Source organism: Dipodomys merriami, unplaced genomic scaffold, assembly GCF_024711535.1.
Source record: "Dipodomys merriami isolate MVZ:Mamm:240054 unplaced genomic scaffold, mDipMer1.0.p SCAF_3, whole genome shotgun sequence".
Classification (NCBI taxonomy): domain Eukaryota; kingdom Metazoa; phylum Chordata; class Mammalia; order Rodentia; family Heteromyidae; genus Dipodomys; species Dipodomys merriami.
The window spans coordinates 68,481,221-68,500,738 of record NW_027204492.1 but is presented as its reverse complement, the minus strand read 5'-3'; the positions used below and the strand labels follow the sequence as shown (position 1 = coordinate 68,500,738).

At 40.5% G+C, this 19,518-nt stretch overlaps 1 protein-coding gene across 1 annotated transcript; it reads right to left on the bottom strand.

The window, feature by feature from the left end:
* Positions 1-8,865: 8,865 nt before the first annotated feature.
* LOC138839845 (G-protein coupled receptor 83-like) lies at positions 8,866-11,221 on the bottom strand. Its single transcript, XM_070039358.1, has 4 exons — positions 10,847-11,221; positions 10,532-10,657; positions 10,027-10,160; positions 8,866-9,613 (listed from the first exon to the last, which is right to left on the bottom strand). Exons 1-4 carry the CDS (start codon positions 11,219-11,221, stop codon positions 8,866-8,868), a joined length of 1,383 nt encoding a protein of 460 aa, XP_069895459.1.
* Positions 11,222-19,518: the final 8,297 nt, after the last annotated feature.

Here is a 19,518-nt window from a genome sequence, read left to right as displayed (position 1 = left end):
GGCTGCAATGCTTGGTAAGAAATGTATGCATTATCCTGCCCATGTAATTGTAACCCCTCTGTACAGTATGTTCTCAAATAAAATAAAATAAAATAAAATATAAAAAAAAAAGTGTGTCGGAGGGATCACAATACCAGATTTCAAGCTGTACTATAGAGCCATAATAACAAAGACAGCTTGGTACTGGCACAAAAAGAGACCCGAAGACCAATGGAACAGATTAGAAGACCCAGAAATAAAGCCACATACATATAGTCAGTTGATATTTGACAAAGGAGCCAAAGACGTACAATGGAAGAAGCATAGCCTCTTTAACTATTGGTGCTGGGAAAACTGGGCAGCCACATGCAGAAAACTAAAAGTGGACCCTAGCCTATTGCCATGTACCAACATCAACTCCAAATGGGTTAAAGACCTTAACATCAAACCTGATACTCTGAAACTACTGCAGGACAGAGTAGGAGAAACACTTGAATTTACAGGCACAGGGTCACAACAAATTGGAGAGAGACTCAATAAATGGGACTACCTTAAAATAAAAAGTTTTTTCACAGCTAAAGAAATAGCAACCAAACTAGAAAGACAGCCAACTAAAATATTTACCAGCAATATATCAGACAAGGACCTAATACCCATTATACACAGGGAACTTAGGAAACTAACCCCTCCCAAATCTAACAAACCAATTATTAAATGGGCAAGGGAGCTAAAGAGACTTCTCAGAAGAAGAGATTAAAATGACAAAGAAACACATGAGGAAATGTTCATCATCCCTGGCTGTAAAGGAAATGCAAATAAAAACAGGCTTGAGATACCACCTTCCCCATTCAGAATGGCCCACATCCTAAATTCAACCAATGACAATTGCTGGAGGGGATGCGGAGAATGAGGATGCCTACTGCATTGCTGGTGGGAATGTGCACTAATACAACCACTTTGGAAATCAATCTGGAGGTACCTCAGAAAGGTAAATATAGACCTCCCCTATGACCCAGCCATACCACTCCTAGGCATCTACCCTGAGCAATAGGAATCAGGGTACAAAGACACATGCACCTCCATGTTCATTGTTCACAATAGCCAAGATGTGGAAACAATCCAGATTCCCCACTACTGATGAGTGGATCCAAAGATTGTGGTACCTATATACAATGGAATATTATGCACACATTAGAAAGGACAAAATAATGGTATTTGCATGGAAATGGATGGAACTAGAGCAAATCGTTTTGAGCGAGGTAAGCCAAGAGCAAGAGACAAACGGTACATGGTCTCCCTCTTATGTGGATGTTAAAGCCAAAATGAAGGAGATATGACAAAGTAAACAGGACTTGAGAAACAAAGGACTTCCACTCATTTTGTCGTATCCTTGCTAAATGACTCCATGTTCTTAACCACATATACGGTGTATATATATATATATATATATATATATATATATATATATATACATACACATATATATATGCATGCAACTCAGAGACGTTAGAGGAGGACACAGAATCAGTGGGAAATGGGAAAACATACAATAGAGGACCTCATCAGCTGCACTGGACACAGTTCATTTTCATGAACTAAGTAAGCAACACAAAGGCAGTAATGGGAGGGAAGGAATGAGAGGGAAAGAGGGAACAGCTTATACTAAGGAAAAAGAAAGAAATGTAAGTATCACCTGATGTGGAATAAATAGTTGTATTGTTAAAGCTCATAGAATTCACAAACTTTATAGACCACAATGACAATTTGCATTGTGAAGGCTAAATGTGTTTGTGACTTTAACTAAGTATCACTATTCCACAATACTGTGAAATATGTGAAATTTATGTAATCACCTAATCTCAATAAAAATAAAATAAAATGGAAAAAAGAGTTTTAAGCAAGATATTGATATGATCAGATCTGTATTTTATAGAACTAGAATGGGTATAGAGAAAGCTGGAATGGAGTTGATTGATTTAGGGGATTATGATGGTATCACCATAGTCTAAACCATCATATCTATTCAAACTTTCTCCTGTGATGGAAATATTATATCTGCGTTGTCTACCCAGTAGCTTTGGTGAATATTTAGCACTTAGACTATAGCTTATCTAAGATGGAATGAAAATTCTTATTAAATTTTATCTTAAATGTAACTGGCCATATGTATAAATACTGGCTACCATATTAACAACAAAGGCCAAAATCACAGTGGTGGAGATGATAAAAGCTCGGGCACAGTGCCCAGGCCCCTACTTCAAGCCCCCTGACAAAAGTTTAAGAAGCCAGACACCAGTGGCTCACACCTGTAATCCAGCTACTCAGGAGTTTGATTCAAAGACAACCCAGGTAGAGAAGTCTGTGAGGCTTTAATCTCCAATTAACCACCAAAAAGCCAGAAAAAGAGTTGAGGCTCAGTTAGTCTTGATTAAGAGCTAAGAGATAACATCTAGGCCATGAGTGCAAGCCCCAGTAAGTAAATAAATGAGTAAATAAATGAAAAAATAAAAATAAAGAAATGAAAAAAATAGAATTGAAATGACTATTTTCTACAAAGATCAGGAGGAATCCAATAGGGCTGCTGGTATTCTGTCTTGTGAAACTGCATTCACCAGATCTGAATTTAATGAATTTAACATTGAATATGTTTACTTGGAAATAGATGTAGACACCTATGTGGGATTTATCTAGGAAATAATTGGCTATCTTACTCTAGAATCCCAAAAGTACCAATGTAGAGACAAGTAACACTTAGGTCATTGTATTAGTCAGACTTTTTGTCATTGTAACAATATGCCTGACGTAAACAACTTACAAGAGGAGTGATTTATTTTGGTTCACAATGTCAGAGTTTCAGTTAGTCATGGTGAAGCAGTGAAGTTCCCCTTGTGGTGGCCAGGAAGCAAAGAGAGCACATGAGTGTTGTACTAGGCCTTCTACCTTTCCCATCCTTTATCCCATTTGGATCTTCAGCATAAGGGATAGTACAGCTCATATTCTGAACTGGTCTTTTCCTGCTTAAGGAATATGAGCTGTACTGGAAAATATGTTTAAGAGAGGAGTAAGGCCACCAAAACCTCAAGAATTGATTTTTAGCAGATACACAATTTGTATTGGTTTCCCAACTAATGGGATAGAATTTTTAAATGGTACTTGTCATTGATAATAACCTTTTTTTCCAGATTAAAAAATTTATTCTCCCTCACATGTAAGGTCCTACAAAAATGTGTATGTTTGCATGTGTGTGTGTTTGTGTGTCTATATGCAATAGTTCGATTTTATTTCCTCTTGGTAAGGTGAATATTATGAACATTTCCAAAAATAATGACAGAGAACTTCTCAGATAAAAGTTCATTCTGATGTAGTTCCAGGTGAAATTGTAAGATTCCAAAACATGGAGAACCACCAATATTGGAGAGGGTCCCAAGTGACTATAAAATTATTGATAACTATTAATTTATTGAAATTGATTGATGGAACATGGTTTAGATTATCCTATATTTTCATATGTTTAAAAATGCCCAGGTAAGCCATGCCACTGGTGGCTCATGCTGTAATCTTAGCCACTCAGGAGACTGAGATCTGAGAATCCCGGTTCAAAGCCACCCCAGGCAGAAAAGTCTCTGTAAGACTCTTACCTCCAATTAACCACTCAAAAATCAAAAGTGCAGCTGTGGCTCAGGGACAGTGCCCATGCTGAGTTCAAGCCCCACAAATGACAACATAAATGCCCAGATAGAATGCTCTAAAATTATGATAAATTACATATATATTTGGAGCATTTGTGATATTCTACTTCACTTTGCCCATTCATGCCAAGTTGACTAAGAATATCAGCTGAATGTGAAGTGTATTTCCATGGGAAAATTAAAGCATGAATAACATTCTGCTGTGTTATGTATTAGATCTTGAGTATCCCCCAAAGGTCCATATGTTAAAAGCTCAATCCCCAGCTTATGACTATTGGGAGCTGGTAAGAACTTTAAAAGATGAAGGCTAATTGGAGGCTTTCCAATCATTAGGAAGTATGATTTCAAAGGGAATTGTGAGGCCCTGGTCTCTTCCTTGATATGCTTTTCCGTGTACCCCTCATTGTGCTGGGCCAACTGACTATTGACTTAAATCTCCAAAACCATGATCCAAAACAAACCTTTCTTATAAGGTGATTATTTATTTACTTTGTTATAGGAAGAAACTGGATAATATTCACTGTCATATATGAATCCTCTCTCAGAAAGGAATTACTTAGGAATTACTAATTCTATGTGGCTAAAGATAATAGCTTAGCTTCTGTTGCTCTAATACAGGTTATTGATATGATAAAATGATAAAATGATCCTCTATTGATTTAGTAAGTATGATTTTATCTGAACCTCCCTGTATTTTCAAAACACACCTCCAGCCCCATCTTATGTAGCACTCCATCTTGTCACAATCAAGCAGCTAATTTGTTAAAAATGTGAGCTATAGAGGATTTCCCAGTACCCATCTCCAGCCCTCATAGCCTATGATTATTGTCCTGATTGGTTAACGATCAGTTGACCAGATTGGTTAATTGACTGGATTGGTAATGGACATTGGTTAAGGATTCATTGCCTAAATATGTTGCTTATACCCCCATGTGAATGGAATTAATGTATGGAGCTATATAGGTAGTCTTGGACTTAGTGAAGTGGCAAGATGGGCCTTTCCACTCTTAAATTTTGGCTGTCTTTCATTCCCCAGATTACAGGTCGCCATGTATTTCTATCCTATTTACCAATCAGTCTTTCTGACATTTCCCTTACAATGTAAAAGTCTTACTACAAAAAAAAAAGGTTGACAAGTAACTGTCTGAAACTCTTGTGCCACCTCCTCCTGCCCAACCCCTCTACCATTCTCTATTTCATTCCCCCACCTGGGAGCTCACCCTCTACTGAGCCTGACATTTAGAGAAATGCTAAGCCTACAGATCACTTTTGCATTCCCTGCACGTTTCTTTTAGCCGCAAATATCTGAACATGCCAGCCAGAGATTCTGCATAATCAAGTTTCATTCACAGGTTGTTTCTTCTAAAATCCTCATAGCTCTTGTTATACTGTGTTGTACTTTTGTTGAGTTTTTCTAGACCAAGGGAAGGCTGTGGTCTATATTGATAGAAGAAATATCTTATATTAGCTTTAGTTTAAAAGGATACCATCAAGCAAAGCTTTATTTATTTATTTATTTATTTTAATTGAGCATGTACATAATCACAAAAGGATTCACAAAGGGATAGTTTTTGAAGCACTTGAAAATTTACCCTAGTCAAGATACACTTAAATGCCAAAAGCAACTGGCACAGGATAATCAGTCAACCTATTCCAGTCCCTTCATGTGCTCCCCTCTGAATAGAACCTCTGGGGAAGGCTCAGAGTCAGGCTTGGACTTAGAGTTCGAATTATTTACATTTCCCACTTGCTGGTTGTCAGGCAGAACATGATTTCAGAAGCAGTCTCTGTCTAGCTAAAGGCTTTCGAGCAGGCATAGCCTGCATTAGATGCATTCAAAGTTCAACATCAGTATTCATTCTTTTGGGTCTTTTTAATGATACATATGCAAGCACACATAAATGACATGTGAAGGCATTGTAGAGCATTGTAATTTTTTGTTTTTTGTTCTCTTTTGATTTCTTTGTTAGCTATTTTGGCAGAGAAGTAGTTAAATGTAACACCATAAAACACTTTAAGCACACTTTAGAAGAGCACCGTAAGTTAGCACTGTTACAATTAATATTTTGCTACATCTAAAACAATATATATGAATATATAGAGAATTAAATCGAATCAAAGATAGTGTTCTCACAAGAGATAAGGATTCACAATAGGGATCTTGTACTTTATCACCACCTAACCACTTAAGCTCTCTCCTTTGATTTCCTGACTGAGGAAACTCAAAACTTCACATTTACCCATGTGCCATTCAGCTACATTCTTTGTTCCTATTCTGGAACTACTTTAATCCCTCCAGTGTTCTTTGGAGACTGGATTCCTTTAGTCTGCAAGTGCTTTGCCTTCATTCATCCACACAGACAGTGGAAGCTTCTCTTTTTGCTTGAGGAAATCTCTTAGGCAATCTGTTCTTAAAATATGTTCACTGCCCTCTAAGGGTATCTAAAGTATCTAAGGGTCAGAAATTGGGGGAGCATAACAATATTATTAGTATTAACGATAACAAGTCATAATCATCATAGTAATAGCAATATGAATAATCACAAGATAAATAACAATAGAGGAAACTATTAACAATAATAATACCTCATATTTGAGAAAGCATTATGTTAAAATGCTTCCAAATGTGTCATCTGTTTGCACAGATAATCCTCACAATAGCCCTATAAGTTTTGTAGGTATTATTATCCCCATTTTACAGATGAGGAAACTGAGGCACACCAAGGTCAGGTGACTTGCCCAAGGTCATACAAATAGTTGAGTCAGGGAAAAAAGCCTGGTCCTATTCCTCTGAGTCCTGCACTCATTTTCACTGTATACCTCATCCTGCCCCTACACCTAAAACAAAGCATAGAAGTGCTGTCTTTCATCTTTTACTTGTATAGATGACATCTCTTTTGGGTGTGTACCAGGTTTCTTTCAATTGGAAGGACAGGTTATATTAGGCTGGCCAGTCTCTGCTCTAGCTGAGGTCACCAAAGGTCCCATATCTAGCTAAAGTTTGTGGCCATGAATAAAGCTGTCCTATGAACAAAGCTCAAATCTCTTCCCAACTTTGACTTCAACATGACCATGGTTTATCACCTATATTTATAAGCAGATACTAAACTCTAATCTGTCAGAAAAATAGAAGCAAATAATTTAGCTAGAAAGAACAATCTTATTAAGGAATGCTGAGATCTCAAGGAAACTGCCAGACTCCTCTCCATATCCTTGTGCATGGTGCCCTCTGATGGATATTCTAAGCTAACATAATTCATGAGAGCAGGGATATTTGGTCATCTAAAGGGCAAGAAGGAAAGATCTGTCACAAACAATATGCTTGAAACTAGACATTATTCATTCTCCTTGCCATCAATGTCATTATAGACAGGTTCTCTTGAAGGCCCAGAGAGTTGTGTTCCCTCATGGACCCTACAACACTCAGCTAATGGAAGGCCACGTTTCTCAAGGAATCAACAATGCCCCTGGCGTTGCTATTCATCCTTGTCCTGTTTCAGAATCAAAAGAAATATCCAAAATTGGTGTTGAAGAGTAATTAAATATTGAGATATATAATTGGTGTATGTGTGCACACAAGTTTGTTCATGTGAGTGGAAGAGGCTGAAAGATGGTCTATGTGGAGTGAAAAAATAAAGAACTAGAATACTGAAGTAATACTAGATGTTAGCACAACACCATAGAGGGAGTTAGCATTAACGAGGTAAGCAAAGAAGGAAAGATTGTGGTAGAGAAAGGAGGAGGTGTGGAGAGACAAGAAATGGGTAAAAAACAGGAGGAATGGGCTAGAACCTAGAGTATAACAAAGCACCGGAAATGGGGAGACCTTAATTACTGAGGAGATGATGAGCCTTAGCCCAGGAGGTTATGAACCTCTGGTGAAGGCAGCAACCAAAATGTAAGTTTGAGTAGTCCAGAGCAAACAGATATGGGAAAGTGAGCACCTGGGTGAAATGTTGAAAGGAGAGAGAAGCAGTTTTGTACCAAATGAATGTGGTTCAGAATGTGTATATATGTCATGTTGGGGCTTGGAAGTGGGGCAGGGGTCACAGCAGACATGAGAAATAAGAGGATGAGACTGGGTGGCAAGAAACAGTATTGAGAAAGGGGGGAAATTAGAACCATTAAAGATAACTTGAGATAGTTACGATAGAAGCATAGAATTAGCATGAGAGAAAAGAATTAGCACAGAAGAGCAAATATGAATTTAGGTTATGGATCTATGGACTTGTCACAAGAGAATACACAACCTTAAAAAAAAAGTAAAATCAGGGGAAGGGGAAGTGAAGCACCAACAGTAAAGACACCCTGATTCCTAGGGCAAAAAAAATTTTTTGCCACAATCTGAGAGCCTCTCAGACTTCACTTTAAGGCATGAAATCACATCCAGGCTCAGTTAGCATGGAAATTACAGGTAGAAATAACTGAGAGCACCAGGCAGAAGTAGCATGAGAGATTACAAGAGGCAATATATACATGCTTGTACCTGTATGAACATAAAAGTGTGTATGAGTGTGTATGCATGCACGCACCTGATTGTATCTTCATTCCAATTTAGGATGCAACAAATTATAGGAGATGGGGGATAACTAAGGTTGGGGAAGTTATCTAATTTCCGTGTAAGTAACTGGGACAAATCATGACACCTCCCAGAAGGTATTCCTATTGGTGATGGAATATCATACCATATTCCCTGTGATGCTTTACTCATAATCTCTTTACATTCATAATTCCTTAATCTTACTATGTTCAAGTACTAATGGTAATTACAGATCAAAACTGGAGTCAAAGTAAGTCAATTGGGGAAACGAATCTCAACACTTCCCATCTCTAAATCAAGTAAGTAAAGCAATAGACTTGTGCAGGATATATTTGTTTGTGACAGTTGCCTCTGTAATGGTACAGTGGCCCAATCAGGTACTGTATGATTACCCTGATTCCAGGACTCAGAATCATCAACCTATGAAGTTGTACATGATAGGAAAACATTTGATTCTCTCAATGTTGTTTAAGGACTATATAATCTGTGGTTGATTTGTCCTTACCATATTGATTGTAAAATATCTGACCTGGGCCAAGGGGGTGGGCCAAATTTCCCAGGGAGAAAAATGGAATGGTCATGACTGGGGCCTCAAGGATACTCTCAGCTACAATACCATGAAGAACATCTGCCCAGGTACTCAATCTAAACAAAATTTCAAGGGGTCATGTGTTCTCTTCTCACAGAATCATTCACTTGGACAGTGAAATAAGGATCTGGGGTTTCACACTCCTCCTCATCATCCGGGGACATGTCTGCATCAGGATCATCCCAGTCTCCCTGCACAGAGATTTGGGAATTGTCATCCCCCGTAGCCACGCTGGGATCCTCAAGTACTGGGGGCTCTGGCATGGCCAGAGGTACGCGTAGTAGTGAAGATGTCTGGAGCTCCTGGAGCTCATGACTCTCCTGAACTTGCATTTGCTCAACCGGGGTGCTCCTGCGCATCAACAGGCATTCTGTGCACCAAGCTAAAATAGATCTGAGCTTGGCACGGAAGCTCCTGTTGAGCCAGCAGTAGATGAAAGGGTTGTAGCAAGTGCTGCTCATGGCAAACCAGTGGAAAGCATAGAAAAGCACACTCTCAGCATCTACACCTGCACTAGAAATAAGAACCACATAGCAATTGAGTGGAAACCAACATACTGCAAAAACCATTACAATAAGAATCAGCATCCGGATGCTTTTCTTCCTCTTCTGGTAGTGTGCCATAAGTTGACGAGCAGATTCATCACCGACAGCATTCTGGACCCACAACCTCTTCCCTAGATGAGAATATGCTGACACAATCACCAGAAGGGGCAAAACATACAGCAAGATAAATGTCCCAAGGTCGACGTACTTCCCAACTCGATTGCTGAATCCAGGGAAAGAGGGGAGGCAGTGGCTGCTGACAGCTCCATCCCTAGAACAGAAGCCAAGGAAGTTATGATAAATATGACTAATTGAATGAGACTCGGGTTCTAGTCTCAGCTTTAACTCCATGTGTCCTTAAGTAAATCCCACCACCTCTAATCTTAAAATCATAATTTCTTCACTTTTAAATTCAGGTATGGAACTAGAATAGTCTCTCTTATAGGACTGCTCCAGGCAGAGGTCAAAGTAAAGCAAACCAGATCCCTAATAACCAGTATTTCTAACCTGGTGGCCATTGTCTTGGTTCAATTAGTATGCATTAGAATTAGAGGCTTCATATTCTTTGTTGAGGAGAGTTGGAAGGGGACATGAATGCAACCAAGGACTTTTCAAATGTCAACTTCCTTTGGGGCTCTGGGAAGTAAAAGGTAAATTACCCATTATGTAGCTGGTCTGACTTACATGCCAATGAAAATGAAGAGATTCTGATAAATTGCATGCGGAAGAGCAAGAAGCACAGCAAGAACCCAGATTATGGCAACAATCAATAGGCACTGGGAATGTGTCAGTCTTGGTTTCATTGGGTGAAGAATCACCTGGAAAAGAGAAACAATACTCCTCTGGTTATCAACTTAGGTCAGTGTCATTTGTATGAGCAAAAACTGATTGAAGAGTTTCTACTTGGATTGCATAATATACCTAAACTGTTAAAACAATTTAATTTCAATTTAAACACTTAGATTTAAGACGATTTACACATTAAAAGATGCATGGCTCTGGAAACTCTGAACTTTAAATGGCATTCAGCTGCAGGAAAAGTTGTGTAGAGGTAGGGAAAAGTTTTGCAAACCACTTCCAAAGCATACCTTTATCCTTAAAGCCAGCCCAATGGAGGAGGGGTCTAATCTGTTTGAGTACCGCCCATTCCCCCTCCCCTTGCATTCTAATTGCCATTCGGAAGCCTTACCCGGTGACGGTCCACAGCAACAGCCATGAGAGTTAAAGTGGAGACATGGAGGGAGCAGTACTGCGCAAATCGACTGACGTGGCACATGATCCTGCCAAAGAGCCATTGTCCACTCAGGAATCGGGCCTTGGGAAAGAAGCAAAAAGGAAGGTTAGCTATAACTCAGATATCATACTCAAGCCTTTTTGCAGTTAAAACAAATTGTCTCCTGGGGCATCTGAAGCAAGTTCATATGTCCCTTTTCCTCTTAATCCCACCACCATCCTTGAAACAGCTTCTACTCTGGGCTGAAATCAACCCAATGTAGTCACTCACCAGAGCAAATGGACTGTTGAACAGAATTATCAGTATGTCAGAAATTGCCAGGTTGAAGATGAGGAGGCCTGTTGATTTGTTGATTTCCTTGTGCTTGATGAAAACTTGGCACACCAGAGAGTTTCCAAAGAGAGATATCATTATGATGACTGCATATGCGAAACACAGCACAATCTTCACGATAAGGTGGGGTTTGCGCCCCAGCCATTTTCCATACATTCCTGTTGGCCCTCCACACTCTGGACCCGGGACCTCGGTGCCATTTGCACAGGTGTTATTCCAGCTTTGATCTTCCATTGATGGAAGCCAAGTGACATTTTCATGTATCAAATCAACAGTACTTTCCAGCAAGGGGGATGCAAAGGAATTGTTCATTTTGGGGATAATTAGGTAGAAAATTCTAAGTCCGCCTTAGATTTGAGGAATCATAGAAGAATGGGTGGCATCCTGAGGATGGAAGGAGAATGAAGAATTTTAAACTCTAGTAAGTTTTAAATTCTAATAATTTCCTCAGATCTGACATACAACATGGTGTCTATACTTACAATTAATATATTCCTAAAAATCAAGATGAGAGTAGAATTTTTATGTTCTGACAATGAAAGCAGTACCTATGTGAGGTTGATGTTTGTTATTTTCTAACAAATTCTGTAATTTCACATACTCTACATCTATCAAGTCATATTATATATTATATTCAGTTTTACTTGTTAATTTTACTTTAGTATAACTGGGTGGACATGTGAAAACTACATATAAATATATGTGTGTGTATATATACATATATATACACACACATATATGAAGGGGAGGCAGAACAAGGAAGAGGAGGAGTTAGTGAGGAAGAGAAAGAGGAGGAGGAGGAGGAGGAGGAGGAGGAGGAGGAGGAGGAGGAGGAGGAGGAGGAGGAGGAGGAAGAACCAGAAGCCAAGTTTTCACCTCTCCACAAAGAAAAAATCTAGGTTCTAATGTCCAGCTCACATTTACCAGAAAGATTGTGGGAGAAGGCAAATGATAGCTTTCATACCTTAGTCCATCTTCCTCTTTGGAATAGGTCTACAGAAACTAAGGCTATCTTCCTTACCATCTTTTCTCTCCCTGGGTCCCTGTTTTCTGTCAGGGCTGTGGAGTAGGAAAGGATTGGAGTACCTTGTTAAATTTAACTAAATGGTAAAGCACATTAAGATTCTGAGTGTACTGAACACTTAAAAAATTTGAATGCTTTACTTACGTTTTCATCTCTGAGATGTTTTATCATTATTTCTGACTAATTTTCAATTAGCAGTGATTAGGGAATTGTTTAAAGGAACTCCAAAGTGAATCATTTTTAAAAGCAAATAATCATTCTTCTAATTTAATTTGGTCTTTTTCTTAGCTCCATTTATTTAAAAAATGTACACAAAGGTGCATTATAGAAAAACTTTTCTTTCCTGTTACAGTAGAGCCAGAGATTCCATTCTTGGTAAATGTGATATCCAAACACTACTACAGTAAGGTAACAACCATTTTCTCTATACAGTCTCTATGCATACTTCCATGACAATTTTAAATTATTTATATGGAAAGAAATATGCATTAATTCAATTATAAAGTTCTCAGGTTAAAACCAGCTTAACCTATACACCTTTTCCTACTAGCTTAGCCCTAAACATCTGCTTGTGATTGATTTGAGGCATGATTCATTTCATTTCATCAAAATTTGTCTATATATACTTATGATCATTCAACCAATTCAGCAGCAAGCTCAGCCAGAAATGTGATACTCAGGCCAGCTGTCTTAGGAGCTACAAAAGAAGTTGCTTATTGACAAATTGTAGCGATAAACCCAACACCAAATAACTAAGAGAATCAACCATGTTAAGATAATAATATAGTGCAAAATATAGATGATTTTAAGTGTCTTAGGTGTTAAGAAACTATCAATAAAAGCTGAGTCAATCAAAATATCATTGACAGAAACTAGAGTCATATATCTATTTTGAAGCAAACAGACACACAAGGCCAAATATTCCCAAATCATGCCCTAAATATGCTCTAAAAGTCTGCTTTTTAATACATATTTCATCAATTAATTAATTCAGGACCTTTCTACTTTATCATGTGAAAACCGAAACTAATTCTGGGTTGTTGTTTCCATGTACTGTGAAATGTGAATAAAAATATAAAGTGGGAACATGGGTCTCTCAATAGATTAATAGTTTCCACTTAACTCCACGAGTTAGCTGCTAGTTAATCAAGTCTGAGGAGAGTAATTTGTTTGTATTCATGTAAAAGTGGAGTGTAATACTGTCTTGTAGATACAGATAGGAAAAAAAACCTTTGTTTTTCATCTCTACCCATTCCCCGCTCTGTTACTACCTTATAATATGATTTGAGGTAAATAGCTTTTCTTTACCTTCCATGGGATAATGATGATTGACAAGAATTAACTGCTTGTTGCAAAACAGTAGAAAAGACCTTGAATATTCCCAACACAAAAATGATAAATTTCTGAAGTGAAATACCTGCCAATTCATCTAATTTCTTAATTATACATTGTATATATGTATCAAAGTACCACATTATACTCCATAAACATGTGCAACCAGTATGTATCAACTACATTTTTAATCATATTTTCTGTGCCTTGGTTTCCCCAATTGTCCAATGGAGATATATACTTCACAAGCTGAATGAGGATTACATTAGTATTATGAAGGTATTCAGGAAAAAATACAACACAGACAAAAGATTTCATCACAATTTTATTTATTTATTTTTCTTAGCAACTTGCCCTCCCTTCTCCCCCTCCCCCATTCACTGTGAAGACCATCTTCCCAGTGGAAAATCCCAGATCTCCCTCTACTGGCTAACTGCGTTTTGTTTTTAATCCCTTAAATTCATGTGGAAAGAGAATATTTTTGTATGTATGTGGAGTGTGCTGTGAGTGTTCATAGGTTTTGTATGTCTATTTCTGGCATGTTCCTTGGATGAAATTTGTATTTGAAAGTTGTGTTGTCTTTCTTGTGTGGAATCTGGGTGGATGGAGCATGTTTGCTATATATTTGCATAATGTAGGCATATATGGTGTGTATTTACCTTTTACAAAACAGATGAGTGCTGTAGGTTTTTTAGGTACATTTGGATGCTGTGTTTATGGACTGAGTTTCTAGTGTTCATGCTTCCATAGTGTGTTTTGTTTTGTATATCTGGTATTGATTTGTGTTGCATATATTGAGGAGAGGGAGTTACAGACTTTTTCCATCTTACCATTTCTTCTAGTCCACCTCCCCAAAGGAGCAAATAAGGGAGATCAGCTTATTGGGCTAAAATCTAGAAATTCTCAAGGCCAAGGAAATCACCATTTCTTTGTCTGGCTAAACCCAGTTAGGTGTATCCTCCTTTTATATTTCAAAATGCAAACCATTCCCCTAAAACCAGCAGCCCAAGCTACAAAAGCACCTGAGGGATGGGTGGTCACAGTGATCTACTGCCAGGAATTGAGCTTGAGTTTATTGTTCTATATGTGCTAAGGAAATAATACCCAGGAAAGAAATCCAGTCTAATCTGGATTGAGGAGGGGGTTAGGAGGCTCCCTCGAGTGTTTCAGTTACAGCTCTAGCCAAAGCTCTTCAATGAAGAAAACTGAAAAAAGACCCCATTCTGAGCCAAGGTTAAGGTGGAGTGCCCAGCTATGACACCTTTTCAAATTTCCAAGCTGAAGCAGCATTGGAAATAAGGTTAGGGTTTGAGACTCCTTCGATAGTATACTAGGGAAGAATAGAAATAAGTGCGTGGAGGGATGTACCCTCTACTCTTGATCCTATCCCTTCCTCCCATTTCCCTCCAGGATGAGGGTCGTGGGGTGGTGTCTTCTATGTACAAGGCTGTCCTGGGGATGGCACCCAATGGAGCCCAAGTAGTAAAACATTAGCGCCTATTCAAATTGTTATGTTGGTGAGGATGGGGGGGGTGTCTTATCGATTCTAGAACCTTCTAAAACCCCAATGTGGAGGTGGGCTCAAGAACTTCAGTTTACATAGTTTGTCAATTTCCCCTTCTCCGCAGTGAGACTTCACTTAAACCAAACAGGCAGAAGGGGGCAGTGAAGAGGAATACATTTTACTCTTAGCCCCTTCCCCAAATTTATGGAGGGCGGAGCTTTAAAGAAACCACGTCACAGTAAGACCACTTTGTGTCGCGAGGGTCCGCGCGGCTGGCTCCCCCACCACCCCCTTCCCCTGCTCGCAACCACCTGCAACAACCGTGAGATGCGCGAGATGACAGGGAGTTCTAATTATCGTGATTTGCTCTTTTCTGCTTCGTGAGCAGAAGGGATAGAGATAGATTTATCTCCATCCTAGGCTACAGACCCCCTCCCCAGTTACCAAGCCAGTGGTTTCGGCAAGGGAAGGGTTCCTATGAACTGAGCTTTAGCTCGGACAGGAGTCCTTTCCAGTCCTCCGTGGCACTGAAGAGCAAGGTGGGGAGGGGGCTGGGAAGATCAGAGAGTGGAAAAGGATGAGGAATGGGTGTGGAGGCGAGCTGACTGCTAGCTTTCAAAGACGAAGGTGGGGGGAGCAAAGCTAATAGTTTGTGTGTACTTCGGAATCTTGGGGAGGGGGACCGCGATGACAGTTTGAAGCCATCGCTGGACCCTGGGGGATTCGGGTCGGGAGCAGTGAAAGGGAGAGTGGGTTCTCAAGAGGGTCTGATCCTGAACAGACAAAACAGGAGGGAATTTGTCGGGAATCTCCCAGCACTCTTGAGAAATCGTGATTTTTACGCACCCAGGTAACCTCTAGACGAAATGCACACCGCCTCCCCGAAACCAGCCCAAGACCTAGGGAACTGCGAGCACTCGGTGGTCTTGGGGTTACCATGGCCCTGAAGGGTGGGCAATGTGAGTGGAGGGTAGAAGTGGAGGGCTCTCGGTCTGCCAGGCAGCCCGCTTACCTGATGTCAGGAGCAATAGGCAGCTGTTTTGTAGATTTCTCCCGCCTTTCCTGCAAATGGTAAGACTTACCTTGGAACGCTTTAGCCCAAGAATGTCTGGAAAGCCAGCAGCTTTCCAGCCTCAGTTTGCCGGTCCAGAAGAAAGGGGAAGCGAAGCCGATGTGCTCGCTCCTTGAACCCAGACTGCTTCTCAGCTAGGGGTGCCTCTGGGGCTCTGCGCACCGCAGCGGACTGCTGCATCCAAGGTGGCGTGCGCACTCCCGGGAGCCAGTGGGACTGGGCAATGACCCTCGGCAGCGGGAGGCGGGGCCCCAGGCGGGCTGGCAGAGCTTTGCGCGAGACTTTGCTTCTACCACGAGATGCTGTCTGGGTCCGCAACGCAGAGGGGGGCACAGGTGGCTCCCACGGAAACCAGGGCGAGTTAATTTTTCAGACATCAACTGCGAAACTGAGGTTCTAGTCGCCCCAATGAAGATGCAGGCAGTTTGGGGGCGAGACTAGACATTTAAATGTGGAGAATCATTGGAGCCAGCGAGGCATATTCTTAAATCCCACTCCTCTAATACGCCCCATTTAGTTTACCAACCCAAATGTAATTAACCTACTTGTATTCCTTATTCCTCATCTATTCCCTTCCCAAGAGATCTTGGCCATCAGATTTTTTTTTCTTATGACCTGCAGTCCTTTGGATTCCCACAACCAGGGTAAATATATCAAGACAGCGCGGGAGTTGTTAAATGGGAAGCAGTGGAAGGGGAAAAGATGCAGTTTGGGGAAAGGGGGTCTTCTGAAAGTTGCCTATGACTATGCAGTATTGCAAAATAGCATATGTAAAATCAAATATTGACTTTCTTGCAAAAATGCTATGACCAGTGCTTTCTATGGTTCCTACTTTCCATTTTTAAAAAAGGAAAATGGTAAGAGGGGAACATTCAGAAGGAAAAAGGGGAGGGGAACAGAAAAGAAAGAGAATCCTGGCTTTAAAATCCACAACAAAATGGTGTGGGGTTTTTAACATTTTTATTTTGGAAATTCTTGAAACGCATGAAGTTTAGTTATTTTATTTCTAGAAATTTCCTCTTCTATCTGCCCCCTCCCTTTGAGGGATACGTGTGTGTTCATGTGAAGAAAATAATTTCCCACTGCGCCATTTATTTCATCCTGCACCTCGAATCTTCTGGAAGGAATACATAAACACTCCAAAACTCTCATGCGCACTGACGCACTGAATTCTCTCCTGGGTAAAGCAGGGGCACCGTCAATCTTTGCACATGTAATTTTCCCTCAGTATTATGGAAGTACTGCGGATTTTTCCCGTGATTCTCAACTATTTTTTGTTCCTTTGGACAGTAGAAGAGTCTTATTTGCCCCTTGTACCTCATCTTTTCCACAGAGTGTGGGAACACTTCATGTCGGTCACATTCACCAAATTTTCTCTGAAACATAGAGATCATCCCCCCCATACCTTGCACCACACGTTCTGGGTTACCTATGGAGAGGGAACGATAACGCCCTCAGCCCAATTTATTAAGGGTTTGTGAGGTAGTCTCCCAGTTATATCTTACACGTATTAAAATTACCTCTCTTGAAAATAGGAATACCAGATAATTTCCCATCACCATAACTCTTGTCTGGGGAAGTTTGTAGATAGTTTCAAATCTCTATTGTACATGAAAATTTAAATTTGCAGAATCACTTTGTATCTACCACAATCAGAGTGGAAGCACGCGCACGTCCTCAGCACCCGGATTCCCCTTGTGGTCAATGCAGCAATATTGCGCTGTCTGCTATGCACATTAAATTTGCCACACACAGGCCCAGCAGACGCCATGTCTCTACTAAATACCATATTTCCCATAGACAGCCAAAGGCACCCTGTATTTCTCATACAGCCAAAGCTACCAAATTGTCTCTGGATCAAAAAACAGTCGCCATTTTCACTTTACTCCACAAATCATCTTTGAAAGCCACTAGACGATCTGATCCACTCCCAAGAAGAGGCAACATTACCAACCATCCCTCCATTTTGCTAGACTTGGCTATCACATTTTTCACCTAGTTCTGATTGTCAGGAACAAACCCATATAGAGCCCCACGGCTTTTCCAAGGACTCCAATAGCCCCTTAACCTACGAAGCCACAGGTTTCTCTGACAGAAAGAGAGAGAGAGAGACAGAGAGAGAGAGAGAGAGAGAGAGAGAGAGAGAGAGAGAGAGAGAGAGAGAGAGAGAGAGAGAGAGAGAGAGAGAGAGAGAGAGAGAGAGAGAGAGAGAGCGCACCCAGAGGCTAGTCTCTGCACATATTAGAAGTGTCTGAAGGCCAACACTGAATTTCAGAACAGAGAATATAGACATTTGGATTAGAAAAGCTACATAATCACCTTTACATCACATTACCTTGAAGTGAAAGCTTTCAGTCACACACACACACACACACACACACACACACACACACACACACACACACACACACACACACGCACGCACACACACACACGCTTTCCTGGAAGCCCCCCCCCCCAACTCAATCTAGCCAAATTCTTATCAATGAAACCCTCCCCTCTTTCATCTCACTGAGGTCTGAAGAAAGATTACCAACCTTTCAGAAACACCAGTCTCTAACCCGCTGGGCTTCAGTGAAGCGAGGGCAAAACGCCTGGGTCCTTTAAGGGACCACAAATCCTCTCCACGTCCTCAGACTGCTTGGAAAACCTCGTTTCAGCTCTCGAACTGCCAAAGCAGCACGTGTTAGTGTCGGAGAGTTAGCCCGCGCCAGCCAATCAAAGGCCGAGGCGGCAGAGCGCTAGCTCCCTCGCCGTCTGGCTCAGCAAGACAGATCCTAGCCCCCTGGTAACGAAATTATAGGATTGCAAGATAGAGGGAGGGGTGGAGGGAGAGGGCGGAGCTCCAGCGGATTGGTTCAGAGAAAAGGTTCGAGCAGTAATAGGGCGGGTGGAGGATGGTCCAGGGATGAGGACTCTATATCACCTCCTTTCACCGCCCACGCATCGCCATTTATGAGGGCTTTAAGATGGCATTCGGTTTTCCAGTTCACTCCTTTTTTCCACAAAATACAGATTTAAATACAGTCAGTGTCTGCATTCTTCTTGATCTCCCAGTTCCATCAGCTCCCCAAGATAGCCTCAGCTCAGCGCCAGGTTTGTTTTGTGTGTGTGAGTGTGTGTGTGTGTGTGTGTGTGTGTGTGTGTGTGTGTGTGTGTGTGTGTGTGTGTGTGTGTGTGTGTGTGTGGTTTTTAAATTTATGTTCGTCCACAAGGACTTCCTGACGCTGAATCTCCTAATGGTTGAGAGCTAAAAAAAAATCTAGCTAGTCTCATTAGTTAAAATATAGTATGAATAATGTTACAGGTATATTACAGACTTACCCATAGCGCAAGAAGTGTTTTCACATATATTGAGCTTTAAAAAAACATCTTTAAGCCCTACAAAACCAGAATGGATTTTCATTTTCAAAAGAGCAGGTATTTTTCTTTCTTAGATTCAATAACACACAGAAAGGTAGATACTAGTGGCAGAACCACTTCTCTACATCTCTTAACTCCAGGAAATTCGGTGGCTGCTTAACAAAATTCCTCTGAGGCAAATTCACAGATTTGTGCTTATTTTGTTTTCGTGCAGTCATGCTAAACACAGAATCGTGCATTTGGGGGCACTGTGTGCAAGATGATTTTGTAACATGTGCACGTTGGTCACCAAGTAAATGAAATGTATCTTACTG

Bases quoted from the DNA above. Each gene is read 5' to 3' on its own strand.
- LOC138839845 (XM_070039358.1), bottom strand. From the start codon at position 11,221: ATGAACAATTCCTTTGCATCCCCCTTGCTGGAAAGTACTGTTGATTTG. The intron at 10,161-10,531 runs GTAAGGCTTCCG...TCTCTTTTCCAG, and splicing joins TTGCTGTGGACCGTCACCGG to GTGATTCTTCACCCAATGAA. The intron at 9,614-10,026 runs GTAAGTCAGACC...CTTCTGTTCTAG, and splicing joins CTCTTCATTTTCATTGGCAT to GGATGGAGCTGTCAGCAGCC.